At 43.0% G+C, this 25,848-nt stretch overlaps 1 protein-coding gene across 3 annotated transcripts in view; it reads right to left on the bottom strand.

The window, feature by feature from the left end:
• The window catches only part of AIG1 (androgen induced 1), a 175,421-nt gene extending 152,753 nt beyond the window's left edge, over window positions 1-22,668 (bottom strand). The window contains exons 1-2 of one of the 3 annotated variants that reach the window (XM_025187614.3): window positions 22,101-22,668; window positions 4,779-4,856 (exon numbers count right to left, since the gene is read on the bottom strand). In XM_025187614.3, the coding sequence (XP_025043399.3) occupies window positions 4,779-4,856; window positions 22,101-22,241 (219 nt within the window). In that variant the 5' untranslated portion in view covers window positions 22,242-22,668. The remainder of the gene's footprint in view (window positions 1-4,778; window positions 4,857-22,100) is intronic. The other 2 variants (XM_075924338.2, XM_006128791.5) reach the window with 2 other exon arrangements.
• Window positions 22,669-25,848: the final 3,180 nt, after the last annotated feature.

Here is a 25,848-nt window from a genome sequence, read left to right as displayed (position 1 = left end):
TATTAGGAAATGAAATGTTTCTAATGACTCCACTTTCTCATCTACCATCCACAATCTACTGGTAATACAAAGCCTTACACTCATATGCCATCTCTCTCTCTCATTTTTCTTTCACTGTCACATTCAGTGTGTATGTAATTTATTTTACTATAGTCTGAATAATTTCTCTTAACAGAGTGAATTCCCTTGACAATAATGGATATTATAGGTGATTAGTACCTTGCAAGATCACGATGTTTCTGTGAAAATAACAGTGTTCTTATGGACAATCAGGCAAGGATGGTACAAATTTAAAATATTTATTAATAACTGAAGTCGGTCAAAAATTTCCAGTGGAACAGTTTTCCATTGGAAAATGCTGATTCAGTCAAATCTAAATATTTTGTGGGAACATATTGATTTAAATGAATTTTTTATTGGAAATTATATAAAATATTTTGTTTCTATGAAATTAAAACAAAATATTTTGACTTTATCAATTTGCCATTTATATAGGACAAAGTCTGGAAGATATGTGTTAGTCAGGCACGAGTTTTTTAGCTTCCTTCAGTAGTAAGTGGGTAAGATGTAATGGCCTGTGAAACAAGGGAGGTCATACCTTTTGGCTTTAAACTCTATGATTCAAAGCAATATATAGTGGACAGACTATTTCAAAATTGTTATTTCAGGAGTTATTATTTTGAAATAAGTTATTTGGAAATAATTTCCCAGTGTAGACATGCCCTGATAACAATGGGAGATAAAGATAAATATATTAACCATTAAAGGTGAGGCTTTCCAGTTAACCAGTTGACCTTTTATATCCCTAATCTGAAGTAGAGGATCCTGATGCAGAATCAGGACCATAGACCATAAGAGCCTTTTGGTTCCTAAAGACGGCAACAATTCTAATTTGAGGCAATGGTGGGAAATAAATATAAAATGGGAAATAAATATAAAATAAGAACAAATAAGATTTTATATCACTAGATATTCTACAGAAAGGCTACATCTAGACTGGCATGATTTTCTGCAAATGCTTTTAACGGAAAAGTTTTCCGTTAAAAGCATTTGCGGAAAAGAGCGTCTAGATAGGCACGGACGCTTTTCTGCAAAAGCACTTTTTGCGAAAAAGCGTCCATGCCAATCTAGACGCGCTTTTCCGCAAAAAAGCCCCAATCGCCATTTTCGCGATCGGGGCTTTTTTGCGCAAAACAGATCTGAGCTGTCTACACTGGCCCTTTTGCGCAAAAGCTTTGTGCAAAAAGACTTTTGCCCGAATGGGAGCAGCATAGTATTTCCGCAAGAAGCACTGATTTCAGACAGTAGGAAGTCAGTGTTCTTGAGGAAATTCAAGCAGCCAGTGTAGACAGGCTGCTTTTGCGGAAAAACTTGCCAGTCTAGACTCAGCCAAACTGTTTTCTGATGCATCAAAAATCTCCTGAAAGATCTTCTTTGATCCAAATCAAACGGTACAGTCCATTGTTTATTGTGAATGTTTACTTGTATTTCTTTTGCTGCATGTTTTGAAAGCCTGATCCAATGCCCTGTAAAGTCAATGCAAAGATTGTGTTTTACAGTAAAACTCCGATGATCCGGCATCTGGTGGTCCGGCACTCCTGATGGTCCGGCACCATCAGGAACCCGGGAAGTGCTCCGGGCAGCTGGACCATTGGAGCTGCTCTGCCCCCAGCTGTCCCCGATTCAGCCGCTGCTGAAACTGACCAGTGGCTGACTCCAGGAAGCCAGAGGCAGAACTGCTCTGCCCCGGCTTCCTGGAATCAGCCCCTGATCAGTTTCAGCAGCGGCTGACTTGGGTACACCTGGGACAGAGCAGCTGGGGTGCTGCCAGGTTGGTCTCGCAGCGCCAAGGGTTGGCGCTACCAGACCAACCCGGCAGCGCCCCAGCTGCTCTGCCCCAGGCATCTGGATTCAGCCGCTGTTGAAACTGACCAGCGGCTGACTCCAGGAAGCCCGGGGCAGAGCAACTCTGCCTCGGGCTTCCTGGAATCAGCCGCTGATCAGTATCAGCAGCGGCTGACTTGGGGACACCTGGGGCAGAGCAGCTGGGGTGCTGCCGGGTTGGTCCAGTAGCGCCGAGGAGTGACGCTGCGGGACCAACGCAGCAGCACCGCAGCTGCTCTGCCCCAGGCGTCCCCAAGAGCAGCTGGGGTGCTGCCAGGTTGGTCTCGCTGCGCCAAGGGTCGGCACTACCGGACCAACCCAGCAGCACTCCAGCAGCTCTGCTGCAGGTGTCCCCGATTCAGCCGCTGCTGAAACTGACCAGCAGCGGCTGAATCAGGGACGCCTGGGGCAGAGCCAGACTATAGGAAGGGGGGGCTATGAGGGGTCTGGGGTGGCTTCCCCCTCCACCCCAGACTCCTCATAGCCCCCCCTTCCGATAGTCTGGCAAATCTGATAATCCGGAACCCCCTGGGTCCTAAAGGTGCCGGATTATCGGAAGTTTACTGTACTTGACTGAGCACTGGATTAGGCCCCACTTTTCCCCAGTGTAAACAATTATTCAGATGACAAATTTAAACTTCCAATGATCCATGAGAAAAAGAATACTACATGACTCCAGGAGGGGGTACTGGAAGACTGAACCTGTCCAAGCTCCACTGCACTCACCAGGAGATGTGGGGGGAGGGGAGCACAAGCCAAGGACTTCAGCCACAGGAAGGGAGTCTATAACTTGAGTCCTGCCACTTAGGACTGAAGTCCTTGTACTATGTCTTTAACCTGGGCCCAAAACTCTAAGCCAATCCTGGTAATCCTAGGGGTCCCATTCCATAGTTTCAGAATCATTGCACTACACTCACTGGTCTGACACTCTTGGTACCTGAATGGTCCCAAACCAGGGGGTTTGCCCAAGGAGAGGAAGTCAATACTACCCTGCTGGTCCCGTCCCAGCTTTTGGGCTCCCTTCTGCTCCCTGCCACAAGCCCCAGCTACTGCGCTCCACTCAGGTCTGGACACGGTTCCCAGACTCTGGACTCCCAAATCGGCTCCCAAGCCAAGCCGCTGGGTTTTTTTGGTCCAGCAACATCCAGGGTCTGGTTGGTAGACCCGAGAGTCCCAAATTCCTAGAGCAGGGCTGGGCAAAATAAATCCCGGGGGCCGGATCCAGCCCGCCAAGCCACCAGATCCGACCCATGGACTACGCTGCTGGGACCCTCCGGCTCACGGAGCTTCCGCGGTTTAAAACACAGTCCCTGTGGCTCTCTGCTCTGCAGGGAGGGGGAGGCTTCATGCGATCTCCCCGCCCCCAGCCCAATCCTCAGCTGCCATTGGCCAGAAACAATCAACCAAGAAGAACTGACCTCAGCCAATCTCTTAGCTCCTATTGGCTGGAAACAGCCAGCCTATCAGAGCTGAGAGATTGGCCTGAGCGACTGGGGCAGCGTAAGCCTCTTCACCCATCCGGAGTTGAGCGCCATGTGGAGGGATCCGTCTGCAGTTTCAAGTGGCCTGGGGCTGCAACAGGCAGGGAGCCCAGCCTGCCGTGGGAGTGCTGCAGCCTGCTGGCCAGGAAACACTTAGGTAAACTCCTCCCAGCCAGTACCTGTCTCTGGTATCCCAACCCCTCCTGCACCCCAACTCTCTTTCCCACGTCACCATTCAAGCCCTCTGCATCCCCTGCCCCAGGTCACAACTCCCTCCCAAACCTGTACCCCTCCTATTTCCCTCCCCCAGGTCAGCATCCTCTCCTGCACCCCCACTCCCTCCCTGACCCTATACCCCAATCCCCGACCCAGGTCACAATCCCCTCCTCTACCCAAACACCCTCTTAGACCCCACACTCTCTCCTGTACTCCAGTTCCCTACCCCGTGCACCCTCCTGCACTCAACCTCCAACCTAGACCCTGCACTCTCTCCACAGAAAAGTGCAGCCCTTAACTATTTACCAAAATCTTGGCGTGCCCCCCCCGCACCAAAAATTATTGCCCATCTCAGTTTTAGAGGTTCAACCTATACTATATTATACCATTCTATCTCTGCAAAGAAATCCATCCATATACACATAAAGGGCTTGAATCTATACATCTATTTAAAAACAACAAAAGAAATCCCTACAATTAATTAATAATAATTAATAACCCAGGTTATGCTGTACATTTTAAAACATCTTTGTTCTCTCAATGAATGCTGTTGATGTCAACCTTCATGATAACAAGTATGCAAGTAAAATGAAACTTATGTTCCCTTTGAATTCAGTTCCAAGCTCTCAGATTATTTTATGCAATACAGAATTTTGTGAGCAACTGATCTTGGAACATTTTAATTATCCTGAACACCTGGCATAGTTGTGAACCCAACTGCTTATTTCATAAAAATATAAAATATCACTAAAATAATTTATCAGCATTTATTTGTATATTCACCTCAAATTGAAAAATGTGAAAAATCACAAAGAACTGAAAATGTTGGAAGAGTGATTGCTGATTGCCATGTACTATTAAGGTTATTAAGGTTCTCCAACTGTAATGTCAATTATGTTCAGGGGCTGACTTTAGTGCTGAAATCCCACTTGTTTTTTAAAAATAAAATAATAATACTAATAATACAACACAAGACAGGCCACAAAAATTATTTAAATTCCTATTTGCCTTCTGTTTCTCATGCTTTTAATGTTGATATTTTTAAAGCTTGTCTCTGATGCTATGAAGGTTAGAAACTTACATTAAAACTAGGCTGAGATTCTCAGGTAACCAAATACACCCAGGAGCTGGGGCTTTAAGGAAAACATCAAAGATTGCGACACTGATAATAAAATGGGAAGAGTTGCCAATACTCACTGATTTCTTTCTTGTAACTAGTTCAAAACAGATTCTGGTTCTGAATTTTTTTACTGGTATAGCAAAGTGTTGATAGTCCTGGCAAGCAATGAGATATTGGAATTTAAAAACATTTCATTCTAATTACCATTTCCCTTGTAGCAGTGAATTTCAAGATGATTTGCAGGGTTACTAACTCTCATAATTTTATCATTAAGTCTCATAATTACACGCACTCTTTCTTATAACATGAGTCCAGCTTTAACCATAGAAACTGTCTCTTATAGAATGTGGCATCATCACCCATTTCTCTCAGTGAAAATAAAGCCAGCCAGCCCTCAGACAAGTTTCTCTGTAGTCTCAGGGAATGTCTACACTAGGGAGTTATTTTGAAATAACTCCCCTTATTTCAAAATAACAAGGCAAGTTTCCACGCTACCAATCCTGTTATTTCAAAATAAAGGGCTTGTTATTTCAAAATAATAACCCCTGCTCGTGAAGAGGAATAGCACTATTTCAAAATTGTTATTTTGGGAGTTATTATTTGAAAATAACTTATTTCAAAATAACTCCCTAGTGCAGACATGCCCTAATGAGGAAATGAGACTATTCCTAGTAAGACTGCTGCAATTCCCTTTCTTTACAAAAAGACAGAACCCAGGCCATCCTTAGGGAAGATGGCTGTTGCTCACTGGTTAGGGGGAAAGATAGGGTGTTGTAAAGAGATGGGAAATTGGGGGTTGAGGGAGACCGAAGAGGTCAAGTGAAGGTAAAGACCAAGAAATGTATTAGAAGACAGAGGAAAAGACTGAGGGATTGCAGGAAATATGAAGGGTAGGAGAAAAGACTGATAGGAGTAGAGGAATGTGGGTTGGAGGGCAGAGATTGGGTGCAGAAAGTAGACTGGGAGATGTAATTAAATTTGTGGTATAGGAACTGGGATTTCAGAAGAATATGTAAGGCAGAAGGAGATGAAATGGAATGAGGGAATTTAAGGTCCGGGGGAAAATTTCGAAGAATAGGGGTATGTCTACACTGCCACCCTAGTTCGAACTAGGATGGCTAATGTAGGCATTCGAAGTTGCAAATGAAGCCCAGGATTTAAATATCACGGGCTTCATTTGCATCTTGCCGGGCGCCGCCATTTTTAAATCCCTGTTAGTGCGGACTCCATGCCCGCGGCTACATGCAGCACGGAGTAGGTAGTTCGAACTAGGCTCTCTAATTCGAACTACCGTTACTCCTCGTGGAATGAGGTGTGCCGGTATTTCGAATTAGATAGCCTAATTCAAACTACCTACTCCGTGCCGCGTGTAGCCGCGGGCACGGAGTGCGCACTAACGGGGATTTAAAAATGGCGGCGCCCGGCAAGCTGCAAATGAAGCCCGGGATATTTAAATCCCGGGCTTCATTTGCAACTTCGAATGCCTACATTAGCCACTCTAGTTCGAACTAGGGTGGCAGTGTAGACATACCCTAGGAGAGGTTCCTGTGAAAATATGGAGTGACTATAGGTCTAGATGTGAAAGAAGAGACTAGGAAAGTAGGCTAGCTGAGGTAAAGATAAAGATGGGGAAGGAACAGAGACAAAATAGCGATAAAGAGTGGAAATTGAGAGGGACAGAATGGTGGCTCCTCCACCATCAAAGTAATCAGAGTAAGTGGAATCCTCCTCCAAACAGCCAGCAGGATACCCACTTTTCAGGTTCAATTTTGAATCCAAGATACTCAGACACATGTTGGAGGCAGTTTCTCCCTAATGTGTCAAAACCCATGAGACAGTTAAAAGTCCCCTGTCACTCTGTCTGGAGTGGTTCACAAATGTGTGTGCCTACCTCATTGCAGACTCTCAGAAAACAGGGCAGAAACCTAGGGTTGCCAACTCTGAAGATATTCTATTAAAATCTACAAGATTGCTTTCAATAGTTTTCAGGAGATCGGTGCTGAATCTGGGAGCTCACAGGCCAATCCTGAATAGTTGGCAAACCCTACAGATACCTCAAACCGATGGGGTATTCTATAATTAGAATTCACCAATCCAGTGACAAATGTGAACTCCTGGCAGTGGTGAAAGTGGGACGGCGTGCCACATGGGCAAGTTATTTTAAGCTGGTATGGGGCACTGGAAAGACCCTCTGCTGGCCGTCCCGAGCCCCACCACGGAGTTTCTGTGTCTCAGGCTGAGACCTGGAGGCAGGGATGGGAGCACCATGGTAGCCAGAGAAGGTGCTGGCGTTCTGCTCCTTCCCCCATTCACTGCCTTTCCCAACAGGGTAAAGAGCCAAAGTGCCAGCCCCCTCTCTCCTCTCCAGTCCTGTACATAGCAACTTGGCAGCTCTGTGGAGGGGCAGAGGCTGGGATGGGGACCAGGGAAAGAAGCTGAACTGCCAGCAGATTCTTCAGCTGCTCTATTGCCCCAAGATTCCTCTTCTCCCAAGAAATGTGGGATGGGGAAGGAAAAGTATGATTGGAGCATAGATTTCCTGGGATGTTGCTAATGAGTCACATGGAGGGAAGGTCATGTGGCTCCTCTTGATTGGTAAGAATTTTTGTCCTTGTAAGAAATTTTATTTACTTGCACCACTGGCTTCTGCATCACTGTGCCAGTTTTACCATGGAGTCACAAACAGTCCCCTTACTCTCCAGTCTGTCTTGCAACACAAGAAAGCTCACTAATACCAAAAATCTGTATTCCATTTAGGTTGCTTCCAGTCCCAAAAGACCAGTCACTTACCCCAGAGTCAAAAGGTACTCTAGTTCTTACACCAAAGATAACAATGGTAGGCAATTCAATATAGGCTGAGCCTCTCTAGTCTGGCATTCTTGGGACCTGACTGGTGCAGAACCAGAGAATTTGCTGAACCATGGGAGTCAATATTGTCTAGTAGCGTTACCCACACTTCCACTGCTTACTGGGCTCTTAGAAGACATGTAGGGATAAATTAGAGCTAAATAATAACACAGAACACTGACAGCCAGGATACTAAAGGTTTATTAGCTAAGAAACATAAGTGAGAGTTATTGAGAGATCAAAGCAGGTAAAATATATGCACAGATGAGTCACAAGTCTGTAATTCCAAACGGTGGCAGTGTCCCAAATGTCTTTTCAGGATACTTATATTGTCTCTTAAGGATCTCTGCTTTGTATCTGGGACACTTCCCTGAAAGAGGCCAGAGATCCAGGATTTTTCCATAAACCCATATTTATAGCTTCTTCTCAAAGAAAAATAAACTGACGGGGTCACTACTCATTCCATTTGATGACAGGGAGCAAGGTTGAATTTTTGACTTCTGATTATCACACAAAATGACTACTTGCTTTGAAACTAGCACTTTTCTGTTCTTCATTTGCATTCACAAGGCTTCTTTTTCATTTGGTGGCCTATTTAGTTACAGGGGTGTGCAGAATGTAAATGTTCACTGCTACACTATAACTAAGGCTGCATGTCTGTCACAAAGGTTATGTAAGTAATAGATTCTGTAACTTTGTGGGACTTCCATGACTTCTGCAGCTGCAGATACAATTGACCACAGGGCTGTCAGCTGCTGGGATGGACCCCAGGGCTAGCCACACTACAGCAGCAGTCCTAGGAGTTGCCCCAGAAACTGTCAGAGCATCAGTCCCAAGAGCCTTAGATCAGTCAGCTCCCACTGCCACAGCAGGGGCCAGCTGTTGGCTCTCAGTGCCCCTTAGAGTAGTGTTTCTTAAACTTTTTAAGACTGAGGAACACCAAACAATATTTTTTTTTTATGAGAAGCATGAAAGATTTTTTGTTGAGAAAAAAAAAAAAAGGTTGGGGGGGGGGAGTTATTGAGGAAAAAAAGGGTTGGGGGAAATTTATTGAGGGGGAAAAAAAGGTTGACTGCCCCTTTAAGGGTGGCCATTTGGAATTCTGTTGTTCTCCACAGCACACTTCCATCTGCCTCGTGGCACACTGGTGTGCCACGGAACATAGCTTAAGAAACACTGCCCTAGAGCAACTGTGCCCTGAAACCACAGGAGCAGCTAAGTTTTCATCTGGGGTATTTTTAATAAAAGTCATGGATAGGTCATAGGCCATGAATTTTTGTTTACTGCCCATGACATAGCCATGATTTTTAATAAAAGTATCATAACTAAATCTCAGCCTTAATTCTAACAGGATACAAATAAGTGAAAACACAAGTAATTTCCCACTTCTTTTCATGAAGTTTAAATATCAAATGCACTCTTACACATTTACTCTACCACTGTCACCCTTCCTCCATTTATTCATTTAAAATATCATTACTTTAAATCCATTTGTGATTTTAGGGGCTTTAACTCAAGATTTCTGAGTTAGGATGGCAATATTGTGTTAGTGGCCTCTGTCTCAAACTCCTGGAGCTACAAACTATAACATACCCTACCAGAAAACCTAACATTCCATATTTTGACCAGAGTAGAACATTATTCCTTAACAGCAGCCTCTAAAATCACAATGACATTTAAATGTGTGCATGTGGAGGGATTTTATTATTGTGTATCTGGTAGTCATACAACAAAACAAGAAACAAATGCCAACTTTCTACTGATATAGGCGCATTCTTTTCTAGTCATGGTAGGTCTTGAGTTAGCAGACCTTAAGGATGACTCTAATCATTCAGTCAAGGAATGGTTTTTAATGCTCATCCAAGACTTTACAAAGGAAAATGTGGACCTAAGACCAGTGTAATATTCTGTCTCTGTTTCACTCAATCAATCAACTTTTATCAACTGAATATATGCCTATTACATCAAGTAGCAATTGTTTAATTTACTACTGTAAGGGACTGAAATGCTACTATGATGTGAACAGGGTAAGAGACTATATAGAACAGTTTTAAAAAACCCTCTTTTCCTCTTATGTGCAGCATGCCTAAGTAACAATCTGTCAAATGCTATTAAAAGATGCACATACTGTATGCCACACTAGCAAAAATCCCAGTTCTCTTTCAATCTCTTGAATGCCAAGTTTAAAAGTATACTGCTATATGATAGTTCCACAAGGTAAAAGTTTTCTTTGTGATTCATGCATTCCTAGGGTTGGTTTCCTGGAATATATATATATGAATGTAGCTAGTTGTGTCTACTGTGCATGCCAATTTTCAGTACTTGGAACACACTTATAACAAGAAAATTAAGGTCAAGCACATTTTCACAGCATAGAATTTTAATTTGTTTGTAAACTCAAATGAACAGCAAATGGGGACCTTTACATCTGCCAGTGCTTATGGTTTCTAATTGAGGGTGAAATTCTGCAGGCACCCTCCATGGTATAGAAGGGTGCTAAATAACTCTAGTCACATGAAGGGAAGGGTAGTGTGTGGCTGGTAAATGGAGGGGAGTCCCCAGAGCCAGCACTAGGCATAAGCAGGGTAAGCAATTGCTTAGGGCCCTGAGCAGCTAAAGGGGGCCCTCTATTCACTTCTTATTATAAGAACTTCAGTGGAAATATTCCTACTTAGTGGCCCCCCTGGGGCACAGGGGGTTAATAGGCTGCTTCTGCTTAGTAACATAGGGTATGTCTACACTACCCCGCTAGTTCGAACTAGCGGGGTAGTGTAGACATACCCATATGGACTCCAGAGCTCCGCTCCATGTTTCTTCACACAGGCCAAACAGTAGATCATCAGCATTAGCTCTAAACAGCAGCCTACCACAGGTTCTGTCTGATCCCTATTCCAAAGTGGTAATCATTCCTTTCACACTGATACCCTATGATGCACCTTTATCAGAGCCCAATTATGCAGTAAACCTAACCCCCATTCTTCCCTTTCTCAAGAAGTCTCTTCCAATTCAGCATTTCCCACTTTCTCTCCTATTTCCTGCTTCCTCTTGGGAACTATGCCCTTTTATGGTGAGACTCTCACATTGCATTTTCATGTGCATTAATTGTGGAATTAAAAGCCCCATCTTCTCTATAAGATAGGGTTGTATTAGAAATTCTGGGTTGGCCCCAGAGAGAAGCATTTTGCTCTGTGTGTTGTCTGCCAAACTTTCTGTCAGCTATCATTATTTAGTATCACATTTTAGTATTTAGTATATTTTTCTCTATCAAAAGGCTTCTGGGTAATGATATAAAGACATAATTACAAAATAAAATTCACTAGATAGCACATAAACAGTAAGATTAGAAAAAGAAAAATGTTAGCCATACAAAGATGGAGATTTTCAAAGCCATATAAGGCCACGTCTCTACTTGCCACACTGGAAATTGATCTTCTGATGTCTAATTTAATTGGTCTAGTAAGGACCTACTAAATCAAATGCTAAATGCCAGTAATCCTACTCCTCGCAAAGAGTAAGGGAAGCTTACTGAAGCATTTGCTTCTATCGACCTCCTGCTGTGAAGATTGTCTAAGCTTGGCTTAATATATATCAATTCCAGATACGCTATTTACATAGATGGAGCTTAAACTGATCTTCTGGATCTAGTATAGATCTTGCTTAAGAGATCCAGACACCCAAATCCCATTGCAGTTCAAATTGGGTTCCCTTGTAGGCTATCAAGTAAGCTCAAATGATCTAAAAGGCATTAGCCAGGTGTTAAAGGTCATTTTCAATTGATTTAATATTACTCACATGAGCTAACTCATTTGGGAAAACACAGCTTTTTTTACCTATGTGGACAGTGTGCCTTGGTTTATGCAGTGATTTAGACCACAATCCTAATTCCTTGCTGAGGTCTTGTCTTTACTAGGACATTTCAGAACACAACCCACCAAAAGATAAAGTACCACATGTGCTCATATCATTTTTAAGCTATAATGTAGACATGGTGCAGGCATTCTAAGGTATGTGACAAGTAATCCGGTCAGACAACTTGGTGGTAAAAACACCTATAACTTGTCTACAATTAAGGATTTGAAAATGCATTGGATAGGAAAGATTTCAGTGAGATGAGTCAATGGCAAGTTTGGGTATGTGGGGACTGCAGGCCTTGGAAATTTTATCTGAAATTTTACAACAGAGACGGGGAACCTATGGCCCTTGCCCAAGGCCTGCCTTGATCTGGCCCAGAAGCTTAGAGCTCCCTCCCTTCCCCAGTGATATGAGCCACCGATGATACTCCAGCCACACAGGAAGAGAGGGGCTGCAATGGCTAGAGCACCAGCACTGACACCCCACTGGGGCAGAGGGGCCCTGCACCTCACTGGATCCGGCCCATGGGCTCTGGCTGGCAGGGGGAGGAAGTGGCTCTGCACACTGTAGGGAAGCACTCCCTGAAGGGCACCACCGCCATTGCTCCCATTGGCTGGGAATTCTGGTCAACAGGAACAGCAGAGAGTGATGTCTGCAGAGAGTGCTTCTCAGCAGTGCACAGAGCCATGTGGAGTGAACTGTGGGACCTCAGGATCTATGTCAAGTAGGTGCTCCAAATCCAATCCCCTGCCACCTCCCACCCAGACCCCACGCTCCAGTCCACTTCTGCAACCTACCTACTGCTCAGACCATGCCCTGCCACCCCCAGCCTGCTCCTGCACCCAGACTTTGCACCTAATCCTGTTCCTGTACCCTCCCTTCTGCTCAGACCCTGCACCCTACCTCCTGTCCAGACTCCACATGGCCACCCCCAACCCATTCCTACACCCTACTTCCCACCCAGACCCCACACCTCTACCTACAGTCTGTTCCCTGGCAGCCCCCTCCCTCACATTGAACCTCTCATTTTGGCCCCACTCTAAAGTCTATAGAGGCCCCACAAAATATACTAGCCCCGAGCTCCCAGAAGAGTTAATCCAACCCTGGGGGTAAGCCTTTATTCTTGGCCTTTCTCCCACTTCTGTGAGGCTGGAGCTTGAGATGAGTGTGGTGATTAAATATGAAAAGTTGCAGCACAAAAAGAAAGAAGACTTCGTGCAATGGAAGGAATTTGGGATACTTTATTAAATCTATCTCATTCAGATGAATACTTGGCATAATAGTATCTTGTGGATTTAAAACAGTTTCTCTGCTTGTACAGGACATAGTTTATCTTGTTACACTGTACATATGTTAGTATTTAATCTGTTGCAATATGGTTTATTTTTACTGAACTGTGGTACTTTATTTTACTGTGCTTTTCCTTCCTCACTCCCAAAACAAATCTATATATATATGGACACACACACACACACACACACACACACACACACACACACACACACACACACACACACACACACACACACACTCTTTTTATATCATTTCATTGTTTTATTTAGTATATTTGTGCGTTTGTATGCCCATTATAAATACAGTAAGATGTTAGTGAAGATTTAAGCAACCTCTTATTTTTTATACACGACTCTTACTTTTAATATCTGGACTAGTTTTGTATGTTTGGTGTCTAATGATCAAATTCTACTTCATTTTTCATATTAAGAAATAAAATAAGTGACTATACATATAGTCTCTGATCTTGCAATTCTTTGGATGCATACAATCTGCTCCATGCACAGACCAACATAATGATGTCAATGCCTCAGAGTCTTGCTTCATTTTTAATGAAAATAAAGCTCAGGAACTTTCTATACTATCTAACTATCTTATTGAACAGGCTTTTTTAACAAAGTTAAACCAAGTCCATCGTCAAATATTTTGTCCCTGGATTAAATATATACACATTTTATATAATATACCAAGATAATTTTTCATAGGCATGTAATTGGTAGTAATAGTTTAGCTACTCGTATCACTAAAAGTCATTTTAAAAATCCAGAGGGGATTTGAAATGTCTCAAGACACCATTGTTGGAGTTTCCATTGTGTGACACTCTTCTAGCACATTATAGATTTCTCACCAAATTTAATAATGTACCCCTATTATGTAACCACGCCTATAACTTATGTAAGGTAAATGAGTGAAAGAATGCTGGTGCTACTAATTAAAGCTACTACCATCCCTATGAATAATATAAAAAACCTCAAATCACACCTACGCAAAAAAAGAAAATGCTATATGTTGGAAATTTCATAATGAACATAATCTGTGAATTTTTACAAAAATATATTAGAATCCAGTTGTAAAATAAAATTATATTGATATAAAAAATTTAAATGTAGCCCTGTAATAATATGCAATTTATAATAGCTTTACAAAAAGTAATAAGGAAACCGACTAAGAAATGCAAGAGTGATATTATTAAAATTTTATTACAGTGTCTAGGGTACTATTCAGAACTGTTTCTTTGACATGTTTACAATCCGAGAGGATGAAAGAAAGCTATAGAATATACAGTTATTAAAAGGTTGCTATATATATGCATTTCTCTTTCTCTCAAATGCATTAAACACCATTAAGAAATCTCACTTTGTTATCCCATGAAGAGCAATTCTGAGTTTCCTGCTCTGTGAATTGACAAATAAATAATTGCTCCTGATTGTATTCGCAACAGCTATACTAAGAACAGGATGATGTGAAGGACTGTATTACCCCTTTACAGGAAACACTGGAGATTACAGCTGGAAAAGCTTGGGTACACTCAAAGTGGCCCTGCCATACCCTAGAGCTGGGTTACATGAAAGAGGAAGCTAAGCAAACTATAGCAGGCATAGAAAACGATAGCAGATGAATTTTGCTCGGGCTGTAACAGACACAGAGATTGGTGTTAGAGATGTTAAGCTTCAGAGTTCTGAACAAGGTCTCTGAGGTAAGTATCTTATGAACTGTGCTATAACTGCTTCTGCGCTGACACCTTATAAAAGGGGATGTGCTGTTTTGTTAAAGTACGTTGGCTTTTTTGTCCAGACTATTCAAAGGAGTCTATTGCTGCTATAATCTGGGGAAATTGAGCAGGGGGTCCAACTGTGGCATTACACTGGGCTCCAAAGGGGCATGCAGGGACCTTTTACAGTGATGTGTAAACATACTGTTGACTCATCCTTAGGAAGAACAAATAATAATAGTTCACACTTTTATGTAATGCCTTTCATCTAAAATTGCCCCGCTGTTCTCAACCAGTCATTTGACAAAGGTGAATAAAAATCAGTATGCCAGTTTTATAGATTATAAAACCAGAAGAGGCCTCTGTGATAATCTAGTTTGATGAGCAGTGTTTACACAATTTTTTTTTCTACTCCAAGCAGAATTAATTTTGTTATTATGGAGATGATGTGCAACACATAACAAAATTCATGTGGTGGGCCTGTGCCCCAGGGAATCTGAGTGTGGAAAGGGGCTCAGTCCTGGGGCAGAAGTTTGAATTGAAGGAGTGTGAGGGCTCTGACTGAGGATGTGGGCTCTGGGGTAGGTCTGGAGTTGAGAGGCTCAGGGCTGGGTCAGATGTTTGGGGTGGAAGGGCTGTGGCTGGGGTTCAGGCTCTGGGGTAGAGCTGGGGATGAGGGGTTCAGGTCTGGGACTAGGGTTACCAGCTCAATCAGACTACAGTACATACCATTGCCACAAATGGTCCAGTCTGTCTAACTTCAGTATTGGGCAAACTGGTTGAAACTACAGAAAAGAACAGAATTGACAGACACATAAATGAACATAATTCATTGGGGAAGAGTCAACATTGTTTTTGTAAAGGGAATTCATGCCTCACCAAATCTACTAAAATTCTTTGAGAGGGGTCAACAATTATGTGGACAAGGGGGATCCATCCAGAGAATATGGTCTACTTAGGTTTCCAGAAACCTTTGATAAAATTCCTCACCAAAGGCTCTTAAGCAAAGTAAGCTGTCATGGGATAAGAGGGAAGGTCCTCTTATAGACTAATAACTGGTTAAAAGATAGGAAACAAAGGGTAAGAATAAATGGCCAGTTTTCAGAATGGGTAGAGATGACTACTGGTGCCCCCAAGAGTCTGTGCTTGGGACCAGTCCTAATCAACATATTCACAAATGTTTTGGAGAAAGGGCTAAATAATGAAGTGGCAAAAGTTGCAGATGATACAAAACTGTTCAAGATATTTAAGTCCAAAGCAGACTGTGAAGAGCTTCTAAAAGATCTCACAAAACTGGGTGACTGGGCAAAAAAATTGCAAATGAAATTCAATGCTGATAAATGCAAACTACAGCTGCTCCCCGAGTTATGAACAAGTTACGGACCAACACCTGGTCCGTAACTCGAAGTGTTCATAACTCGGATCATATAGAGTTACATGGTGACCGTGCTGTTCATAAACGCGGCTCGCCATTCGTAACTCGGATCTGCATTTATGACCACTTTGGTCATAAGTGCGGATGATCGTAAGTGGAGGTGGTTGTAACTCGGGGAGCAGCTGTAATGTGTATTGGAAAACATAATCCCAATTATACATATTTCTATTATATTTATTCTTAAAAGTATTCCATCTGATCCATCTTCTTCACATTTTACTGCAGGTAACTAAGTGAGGCCTGGTTAAATTTGTGGGATTGAAAAAGAAGGGAAGTGTAGCTATAAAGTAGTTTTTACCAGGAATAAGAAGGCATATTTACTTTTGAAGGGCATCCACCTTCTTATGCCAAGAAGAAAAATTTAAGAAGAGATAGTGGTTTGCAGAATCACAGGACAGGAGAGACTAATAATTCACACCTAAGGAAATATTTGGGAATGAACATTCAAATTCTATTACTATACTTGTTGGTAAGCAAAACAGATAAATACAAATATGGATACATTATGGTAAACACCCTGAAAGATCATCCTTTAGATATCTATCCTCTAACCATGTGACACAAAACAAAAATTAATTTTGATGGAAACTTGCCACTACAGGGTTTCATAGTCCATGAATTTCTGCAAATGCACAGGTCTTTTTATAAGCAAGGAAAAGGCTCTAAATCGACTTCAAAGACACAGTCCAAATTAATGAACTGAGAGTAGGAATGTTTTGGCTAGTCTTTGCTTCAATTGTCTTTCAGTTATTGAATAATATCATCTCATGCAAAATCATATCAAGAGCAGATAATAAGAAATGGGTTAAAGAAAGCATTATTGCAAGGGTATTATGGCCAGCTATATTCAGTTGCCTTATTCTTCCAGATCCTTGACTGATGCTGAAACTTATGTGCCAATTGGGAAGGAATGGCTCGTGATAGTCTGGGCATGGAAAAAAAAGGCCAAATTACTGGTTCAGATTATATTCCTATCCTCACTTCTGACTACAGAAACCTATCATACCCCTCATAAACAGCAAGTATTTGCACAAAGTGCCAGTCAGATGCCAAAGATCTAGTCTATCTTCGCAGAGGTACAATATGCAGTGAGAACATATCCCCACCAAGATTCTGTTGCCAATATTTTGTCTGCATGTGGCTGATGCAGGGATGTTGCAAATGGCTGAAGAAACTGAAACTTACAAAAGAGCACTGCAATCCAGAAAGCCATCGTACAATATCGTGCAAGTGTACCTGTCAACATCCAAACTTTCCTCCTGGAGAAGAGTAGCCTCACTGGCTCAGATGGCATCTTGTTTCCTGAAGACAAGGCAGTTAACTCAGCAGAAACAAAGAAATGTAGCCTTATATGAGACACCAGTAGGCCCACTTGGACATTACTAAATGTCATCAACAAATAGCTAGGAATTGAGAAAGAAATCCAAGTGATTCCATTTCTTGACCAAACTAATAATCAAGGGCACATACCTAGAGTAGGGATGTCAAATATCGGTTAATTGAATAGTCAAGTAACCTCATGACATTTTATCTGTTAGTCGACTATTCTATAGTCCCTGGGGGTGGAGCCAGCAGCTAGTGTATCAGAGGCAGCAGTGCAGGGTGACAGGCAGGAGCTGGTCTGCAAGGGGAGCCAGTTTAAAACACAGCTCCCCTAGCGGACCGGCTGCCAGTCGCCTTGTGATGCTGCTTCTGAGAAAGAGGCAGCAGCTCAGGGTGGCAGCAGTCCCTATCTGGGGATGGGGATGTCTGAGCTCCCATGCAAGACAGAACTGAGCTGGGCTATCTGCCAGTCTGGCTCTTATTACACTTTAAATGCAGACATGAAATGGGGGTAGATCCCGGACCCAGCATGAGCCAGGACTTAACCACACTGCCTGCCCACTCGGCTCCTAATACACTTTAAAAGCAGAGCTGCAGCAGAGGTAGGTCCCAGACCCGTTGCAAGCCAAGACTGAGCCAGGCTGCTGGCCAGCCTGCTAAAAAATTTACTGGCAGGGAGAGAGGGAGAAGGAAATGCATGTAGTGTTTAGCATTAACCTATAAGCTTTTGCTTATTGATTAATCGACTACACTATTACATCCCTCACCTGGAGGCCTGCAAATTTGCAGATATACACAGCTCATTTTTGCAGGTAGGGATGCAGATACCTTTTTTTATCTAGAACCCTGCAAATTTGCAGATATCCATTTTATATCTGAGGGCATGTTCGCATATGCGGATACCAATTTTGTATCTGCACAGTACTCTACACACATCCTATTTAAAAAAACATTAACATTTCTCAGTTGTCAGACTCAGAAAGTGGGGCATAAAGGGTGACTCTTGTGAGCTAAGGGACAGAAATATATGGCTGTAGTCAAGTACTTTATTAGATATTTAAAAACCACACATTTACCTGATGCTCTCTGACGATGTCATACAGAGACTGAAGAATGTGTCTGCATGGGTAGGAATAAATGGCCAGTTTTCAGAATGGGTAGAGATGACTAGTGTAGAGAATGGGTAGAGATTAATGTGTCTGCGTGGTGGAAAAGTCCACATGAACTTGTCACATTGGGCCATAATTTGTTGGGGAATAATTATTATTTACTGACAAGTAATACTTTTGCTACATTAAAAATAGTCTTTGCCCATTTAAGGGTGGTCCTCTTGTTAGAGCACTAGCCTAAAACTTAGAAGATGTGGGTTTAATTCCTTACTCCGCCATAGCCTTCCTGTGTAACCTCAAGCCAGGCACTTAGCAACTCTGTATCTCTATTTCCCATCTGCAAAATAGGGATAATAATACTCTACCTCTCAGAGATAACGTGAGATGGACTATGAAGCACTTTGTTATTTAGTTGTGAAAAACTATACGAGGTGGGTATTATTTGTTGTTGCTGATTTGTTATTAATTATGATTTATTAATTATTGATTATTAATTAGTAATTATTATTATTATTATTAGTATTAGTATTATTATTATGCCAGTGATTAAGTAATAATGTAAAGAGTGAAGCAGACCCAAAAACAAGACTGTCAGTTTTTAGATTTACACAGTTCTGGTCTGATCCAAGTACTATTAATGTAAATGGAAAGACTCTTGTTTGACTTCAGTGAGAGTGGGATTATTGATCCATTTCACTGGAGTGTAACCCAGCATCCCAAAGGGAAAAATCTAAAGCAAGCCAAATAGGATGAAAGAAGTCCAAAATATGCATATAAATTACAGATTGAGAAAAGGAATGCTATTAAGATGCTTCCTGAATTGTATCCTGGTATCTTGAGAGCAAAATCAGATAGTGACATATGTTAGATTACATACATGCCAAATTTCTAAAGGTTTTATACAGACAAGTTCAAGGCAAGTAAATACTGGAGGAACAGAATGTATTTGCAGCTCATCCGAGATCCAAGGTATGGCCTTCTACAACTTATCACTTAGTATTACAAACTAAGTCTTTGGGTAAGCTCCTTCAAGGTGATCCTTCTTCTGTGTTTGTACCTCACCCTAGCACAATGGTGGGCAACCTGCAACCCAGGGGCTGCATGAGGCCCACAGTGGACCCTCTGTCTGTGGAATCCCCCTCCCCACATGCCTCTCGAGCACTGGGGTGCTGGAGTCCTGCACTTTATTCTCTTCCCACTCAGCACTTCCGGGGTGCCATGAATCTGCTGATTCATGCTCTGTCCTCACTCTTCCCCCCAGAGCTTGAACAGCCAGGAACATCTGATTCACAGCTATTCAAGCTCTGGGAGGGAGGGGGCAGAGCGGGAATAGAGTGTGAATCAGGCAATTTGTGGTGCTCCTGAAGTGCTGGGATGGAGGGGGAGGAGTAGGAAATTCAGGGCTTCAGAGCCCCAGTGTTCCAGAGGGGTGTGGGAGATGAGGGCAGAGAGGGGATGAATGGGCCGCAGGTGGAACCCCAGTGGGCTACATGGTGCAGGTTGCCCACTACTGGTCATGCAGTCCACCGAGATGAAGGAGGGCCACTCATACGGCTCACTCAATATTCTTGCTTGCCATAGCACAATGAGGCCCTTGATTATGACTAGAACTTTTAGGCACTTAGTAATACAAATAAATAATAATAAATAAGGACAATTCTGCTTCTACTATTGAGGAATTATAGACAACCAGTAACGCAGCCAGACTTTCCATACTGAGATTACTACCAGGCTGCTAGAACTTTTTTAAAGTGTGGGGGTGTACTGAGTTGTTTTCCTCCCCTCCCCTCACACACCTGTTCATGCTTCTCACCGCCCTACAGTGAGGTCACATCTAAGGTTGCCAACTGTCCCAGACCAGACACCATAGCCACCGGATCAGCAGCAGGAACCCGTGTGGCAGTGCAGCCTACAGTGTCAATGGCCTGGACCCTAAGGATGGCAGGCTACTGAGCTTGCAGGGAAGGTGGGCAGCAGGACCCTGGGAGGTTCTAGAGCTGATGAGGACCCCAGGCAGTCAGCAGTGGAGCCAGGACCCAGGCACGAGAAGCAGGGTGAAAATCCTGGGGGCACTGCAGGACCTACCAGAACCTCCACTTCCCACATCTATGATCACTACACAGAGTCCTTTTTAAATGCTGTGAGCAACACATCCAGAGAATGAATGATCCGGTAACCTGAATATTAAAGAAACTCTTATATCAAAGCCAGAAGGGGCAAAATAATCTCCATTGTAGTTGAAGTCAAAGCGTTTGTTTCTTTTCACTTTGTTTAATACTGTATTGTGTTAATTACAAATGGTTTAAGAAATAGCATTGCCAACAACTCAAAGTTTATAGTAAGTGTGTGTAGAAGACCTATAATTCAAATATATTGGTTTTATTCTAACAACAATTTTTCACAATACCCTACTATACAGCTTAAAAGTTCAGAGAGTAGGAAAGAATAACATTTAAAATTAAATAAACTCTAGTTTAATTTAAAAAAAATTTTTTAAATAATGTAAACTTATTAGCTCTTCAATAGGAAAAGCCAAAAATAAAAACAACTCTGCATTTGTAAAGTTCAGTACAATAAAAAATTAATATATGTAAAATAGATCTTATTGGATATAGGTAAAAAAAAGGAATAGTTCCTCCGACCCTACCAGAAAAATCTAGATTCTGATTAATCTTAGTGTAACAGCCTTATAAAATCTTGTATCTGGCACCTGGACCCTGACGAATCACATAGGTTTTAGATTCTAATCTAAAAAAAATTTACCCTCAAAAAGACAACAAGTGGCTAGTGCAGAAGTAGTTACACATGTGCTCTATTTAGTTAGGAGAAATTGAGTTTGAGCAGAAAAAAATAATAGCATTGTTTAGTACAGGTTTTTGCTGTGGTCTTGCATCAGGGTCTGGAGTTTTATGATGGCCTGGTAATAGCATAATGTCTTGTCTTATTTTATAACCTAGTTTTGGGTTTTGGGAGAAAATCATTTGGTTCAGACGCTTCATATGAGGTTTGCCATTCTACTGCACCAGGATATGTCAGGATCTGTTTTTCCCCTGGTGGATTAGATACATCATCATCTGTCTATGATTATGGAGTTCAGAGATACAATTTTTGGATTCAGTGTGGTTGAAGTGCTAGTTATGGCTTTTCCTGGGATCTTATGGCACAATAGTAAAGTCTAGCTTTGTGCAGAACTGCAAGGGGAAACATTTGACTAATCCAACAAGTGCAGGGGGGAAGTGGGGAAGGGGGAAGCAAAAAGTAGCTGAATCTTGTTGCCAAATGTGTGGTCTGTGGCACTTTTACCTCACGTGTGTTAGGCTGGAGCTTATTCTGGAGGGCCAGCAGTGACAAGCCATGTTGTCTATTTTGACAGCATGTTTTGTGGTGTGGAACATACTCTCCTCTATTCTGCTTTAGCAAAACTATGCCTAACATTTCTGATGACACAAACATGGCTGCTGTGGCCTGTTTACATAAAAACAATAAGCAGATCCCAGGAGATTTTTTTTTAAATCCAACTAGTAGTGCTGCGGATTTATTGCTTGACTATCTCTGTTCGGTGTGTCCCATTTAATGAGTCACCAAAGGACACAGCTCTTTACTTCCTCTTCCCTAAGGTCGCCTAATTATGTTGTTGTCACGGGGGAAGTGGGACTGGGGGGACCCGTGCACAAGGGATCTGATTCGCCTGTGCCAAAAACAACAGCCTGGCCGGTGTCTCTCCTGCCAGAGCCCCCGGAGGCATTCACGCCACTTGCCAGGTGCACACGCAGGAGGGCGCCGCTTAGGCTGGGACGCACCCGCAGGTTGGGGAGCGAGGGCAACTTACCAGATCTATGAATGTCAGAAATTTCCAGCTCCCTCCAAAGGTGTGGTGCGCGGGCATGTCAATGGCCTTGTAAGTGCACAGGATGGAGAAGTAGGAGAGGAGGATGGCGACTCTCAGCACCTGGCAGGGCACGAGCGCCATGTTGTCACTTTTGCAAGCAGGCAGGGCCTGACAGCGGCTGCTTGCTGCAAGGCAGCGGGGGGGGGCGCTGGGAGTGGGGGAGAGCCGGGAAGCGCGCGGTGATCAGCCCGAGGAGAAAACGCGCTTGTTGTGTGCACGAGGGAGGCGCCCGGGCTGGGCAGAGCGAGCTCAGCCTGAGCCCTGCTGGCAGCAGGGCGCTTCCTGGGGCAATGATGGGCGGGGAGGGGAGGAGATGCTGGGGGAGGGGTTGCCATGGCAATCTGCTAACCCTGCCTGGATATGCTGCTGCTGCTGCTGCTTCAGCCTTAGAAGCCCGTGCAGCAGGCGACCCCGCCGGGCTGTGTGAGCGTGGCTCGTTGTATAGCCCTCCGGCCGGCGCTACACAAAGCGAGCCAAAGTGGCATGCAGAAATAACCCCGGACGGAGTCCTTGTCTTCTAAATCTTTGAGGTTTCAGCCTCGCTGCCCCTGCACTGATGGAATCCAGTCTAACTGCAGTCTGAGCATCTGTTCACAAATGCTGGCATGCACTCCTTCACACTCAGGAGGTGCCCCCTCTCCCCTGTGCCCCTTTGCACGTCAGTGGCCTTGTAAGTGCACAGAAGGAAAGGAGAAATTTTAATTACTAAATAGGGTGCCCCACATACCCCCCCTCCCTGCATCCTCTCCCCTGCAGGCATCAGTCACCACTGCCCCTGCATATGCCTGCACACAGATGCTTACATCACATATAATAGAGAAACTTGCTAGCATGCATGGACACAACCTGACACCCAAGTGTGTGTAATTTCCCCCCCCACACACACACAATTGTGCACATATGGTCAAAGATACAGAACCACACAAATGAACAAATTCACAGGTAGTTTACTATGTTCACAAATACATTCTCACACACAGATTGCTCTCACATCCGTTTATAAAGAAGAGTAGGTGAATGTGTGTTTATATGAGATGATGTACCTGAGTACATGTATAAATAAATGTATATTTGTAAATGCATGGTTGCATGCATTGTTTTTTGTCTTAGAGAATGGTGATTACGAACCTCTTAGAAATGTAGCTTTATTTTTCTTGTCTATAGATCTAATTAACATGTTTTAAATCATAATACAATGGTATTTTACATATCTGCTTTTAGGTCATCTGCAGTTCCGTGCAGGCGGTATTGCCAGAATATTTGCAAGGTTGCTGAGTTTGTTTTAGTCTAGGAAATTAGAGCACAATAGATGTATATATGTAGTTCAATAATGCAGAAAACCAATGACATCAGGTTTGTTTTTAAACTTGTCACTATTTTATTAAACACTTGGATCTCCTTCACCAAAAGGAATATAAGTTGAATACACTCCCAGTTTGCCTTCCAGTAAATGCTGTGAGATATCAGTTGCATCAGACTGTGGGTAGCAGATATTTATTTTACCAAGTCAGATGATTAAGTGTTAGCCAACTAAATATGGGGTCAATTTATGAAAAGACAACATAGGCATTTCCTGTGGGTCCATTAAAACAGGTGTCTACTCCAAATAGTCTGTGAGTCACAGGGTACATCTGTAGTGGGGGGTTTGAGGGAAAGGAGTGGGCAAATAATTTTGTGTTCATAGTCCCACTGCAGAGAATTGAAGTTGAACAGACAAAAGAATATAAATATAAATGTGCTCTGAATGCCTGGTTGTGCCTCAATGAAGTCAGTTCAAGCTTTACCTTTGACTTCAATGGTTGCAGGATCAAGCCCTGTATATATTCCTTATGTGAATGCACTGCAGAATTGCACACCAGTCCCATACCAATGTACTATTAGTAAGTAAACTGAAGCTTTTAGGACCATTGCTGTATAGCAACATTCACTTTTTTTTTAAATGAGACCTCCAGACCCTACATGTTTGCTGCCAATAACGAAGCATTCCCACCCATACTTCTATAAAACAAATTCTTGAAGGAAAGTACTAAAAGAGAGCTCTCTAAAAGTTCCTCAGACCAGGGCCTTGTCACCATCTGTGTATTTTATTGCACCAAGTACTCAATACTTAAAAAAAAACATAGTATTTTTATGAGATATGATGATGAGAGCTAAATAAAATGGCCTTGTATGGATTGATTTATTTTACTACTGTCACGAGTTAAGCTAGGCTTTTAATGGGTTCAAATCCCAGCTCTGATCTGTGCCTGGGGTTCCCCCTCCCTAATCACATGCATTGAGTGGTCAGGTGACTGCAGGCTTCTATTAAAAAGGAAGTTTTTCCTCTCTATAGGGAAGGTTAGGGTTGAGTCAAAGGTGAGGCCTGGAATGACTTGTGAAGGAATTGGCTGTCAGGAAAGAAAGGCTTATGAGGAAGTAGGACATAAAAGACCATGGAATAGGAGAATTAAGAGAAGAAAAATGCCTAGGTAATATAGTTCTAATATGAGCTGAAGGTCTAGTGTTGGTAACAGTCCTTGTTTAGGGGCCACAGGAGCTTCTGGAGAGGGTAGGAGGAAACTCCTTTCAACTCCTCTGTCAGCAGTGGAGGCGGCCAGGGCAGAACCCGAATGAAGGACTAGAGGCTGAATTGATGGGGGTGACAAAAGAAAAGATTATTGGGATTGAGAAGGGCTTAAGAAGTTTGTGTGTTTGGACTTTCCCTCACAGTGAAAAGGCAGACCTCTTAATGGATCTGAGTGGAGGAGTAAATATCAAATCAGTCTGCTAGCTTAGGAGGGCTATTGTTTTCTTCCTTCAACAGGCAGCAACTATGTTTAGGGTTGCCAGATGGTTTCAACAAAAACACTGGACACACTTAACATTACGTCACAATCTACATTACATCTTATTTAGAAAATACCAGATATCTATATTTGTTCATTTATATTTTCTCAATTTGTTTCCCAAACAGAAAGCTCAAATACGGGACTGTCCGGTTCAAAACCGGACACCAGCAACCCTAGCTATGTCTGGGCAGGGTGAGATAAAGTACAGCTGCTACTACTATCAACACCATGTGTACAGATCTGCCCTTTTCAATCAATACCAGAACAAACAATAAGGACTTTGCGATCTTTTCCAGTTATACTGATGCTATTTTAAGGTTAGGACAGGGTCTCAAACTTTATTGCACTGGGACTCCGTTCTGACAAAAATTTCTGTATAGGACCCAAGGAGGAGGAACTAAGTTTGCCCAAGCCCTGCTGCCTCAGGAAGGGGAGACAAAGACAAAGACTGAAGCCCACTGTTCCAGGTGGTGGGAGGGGCCCAAAGCCCAAGGGTTTCAGCCCCAGGTAGAGGGCCTGTAACCTGAGCCCCAGTGCCCAGGGATGAAGTTGTTGGGCTCAGGCTTTGCCCCTAGGCCTCAGCAAATCTAAGCCAGCCCTGGTGACCCTATTCAAATGTGTGTGATCCCACTTTGGGATCCTGACCCACAGTTTGAGAACTGCTGGATTAGGAGAAGCAGTAGCTCTGTGGCATGCTCCCTAACCTTACAGCTATCAGCTGAGGCCTTGGTATCTGAGTTCTGCAGTGTGCAGAGGGATAGTCAGGGAACCATCAGCCTCTGTGGCACACACTGTGAGCCCTGGCAGAAACAACACTGTCTTCAATTGGCCTTTTCAGTCAGGCTGTAGTGGTAGAGCTC

The sequence above is a fragment of the Pelodiscus sinensis genome, chromosome 3 (assembly GCF_052426305.1).
Source record: "Pelodiscus sinensis isolate ZL-2025 chromosome 3, ASM5242630v1, whole genome shotgun sequence".
NCBI classification, from domain to species: Eukaryota; Metazoa; Chordata; order Testudines; family Trionychidae; genus Pelodiscus; species Pelodiscus sinensis.
The sequence above is the reverse complement of the archived record's forward strand: the minus strand, read 5'-3'. Positions and strand labels throughout refer to the sequence as shown.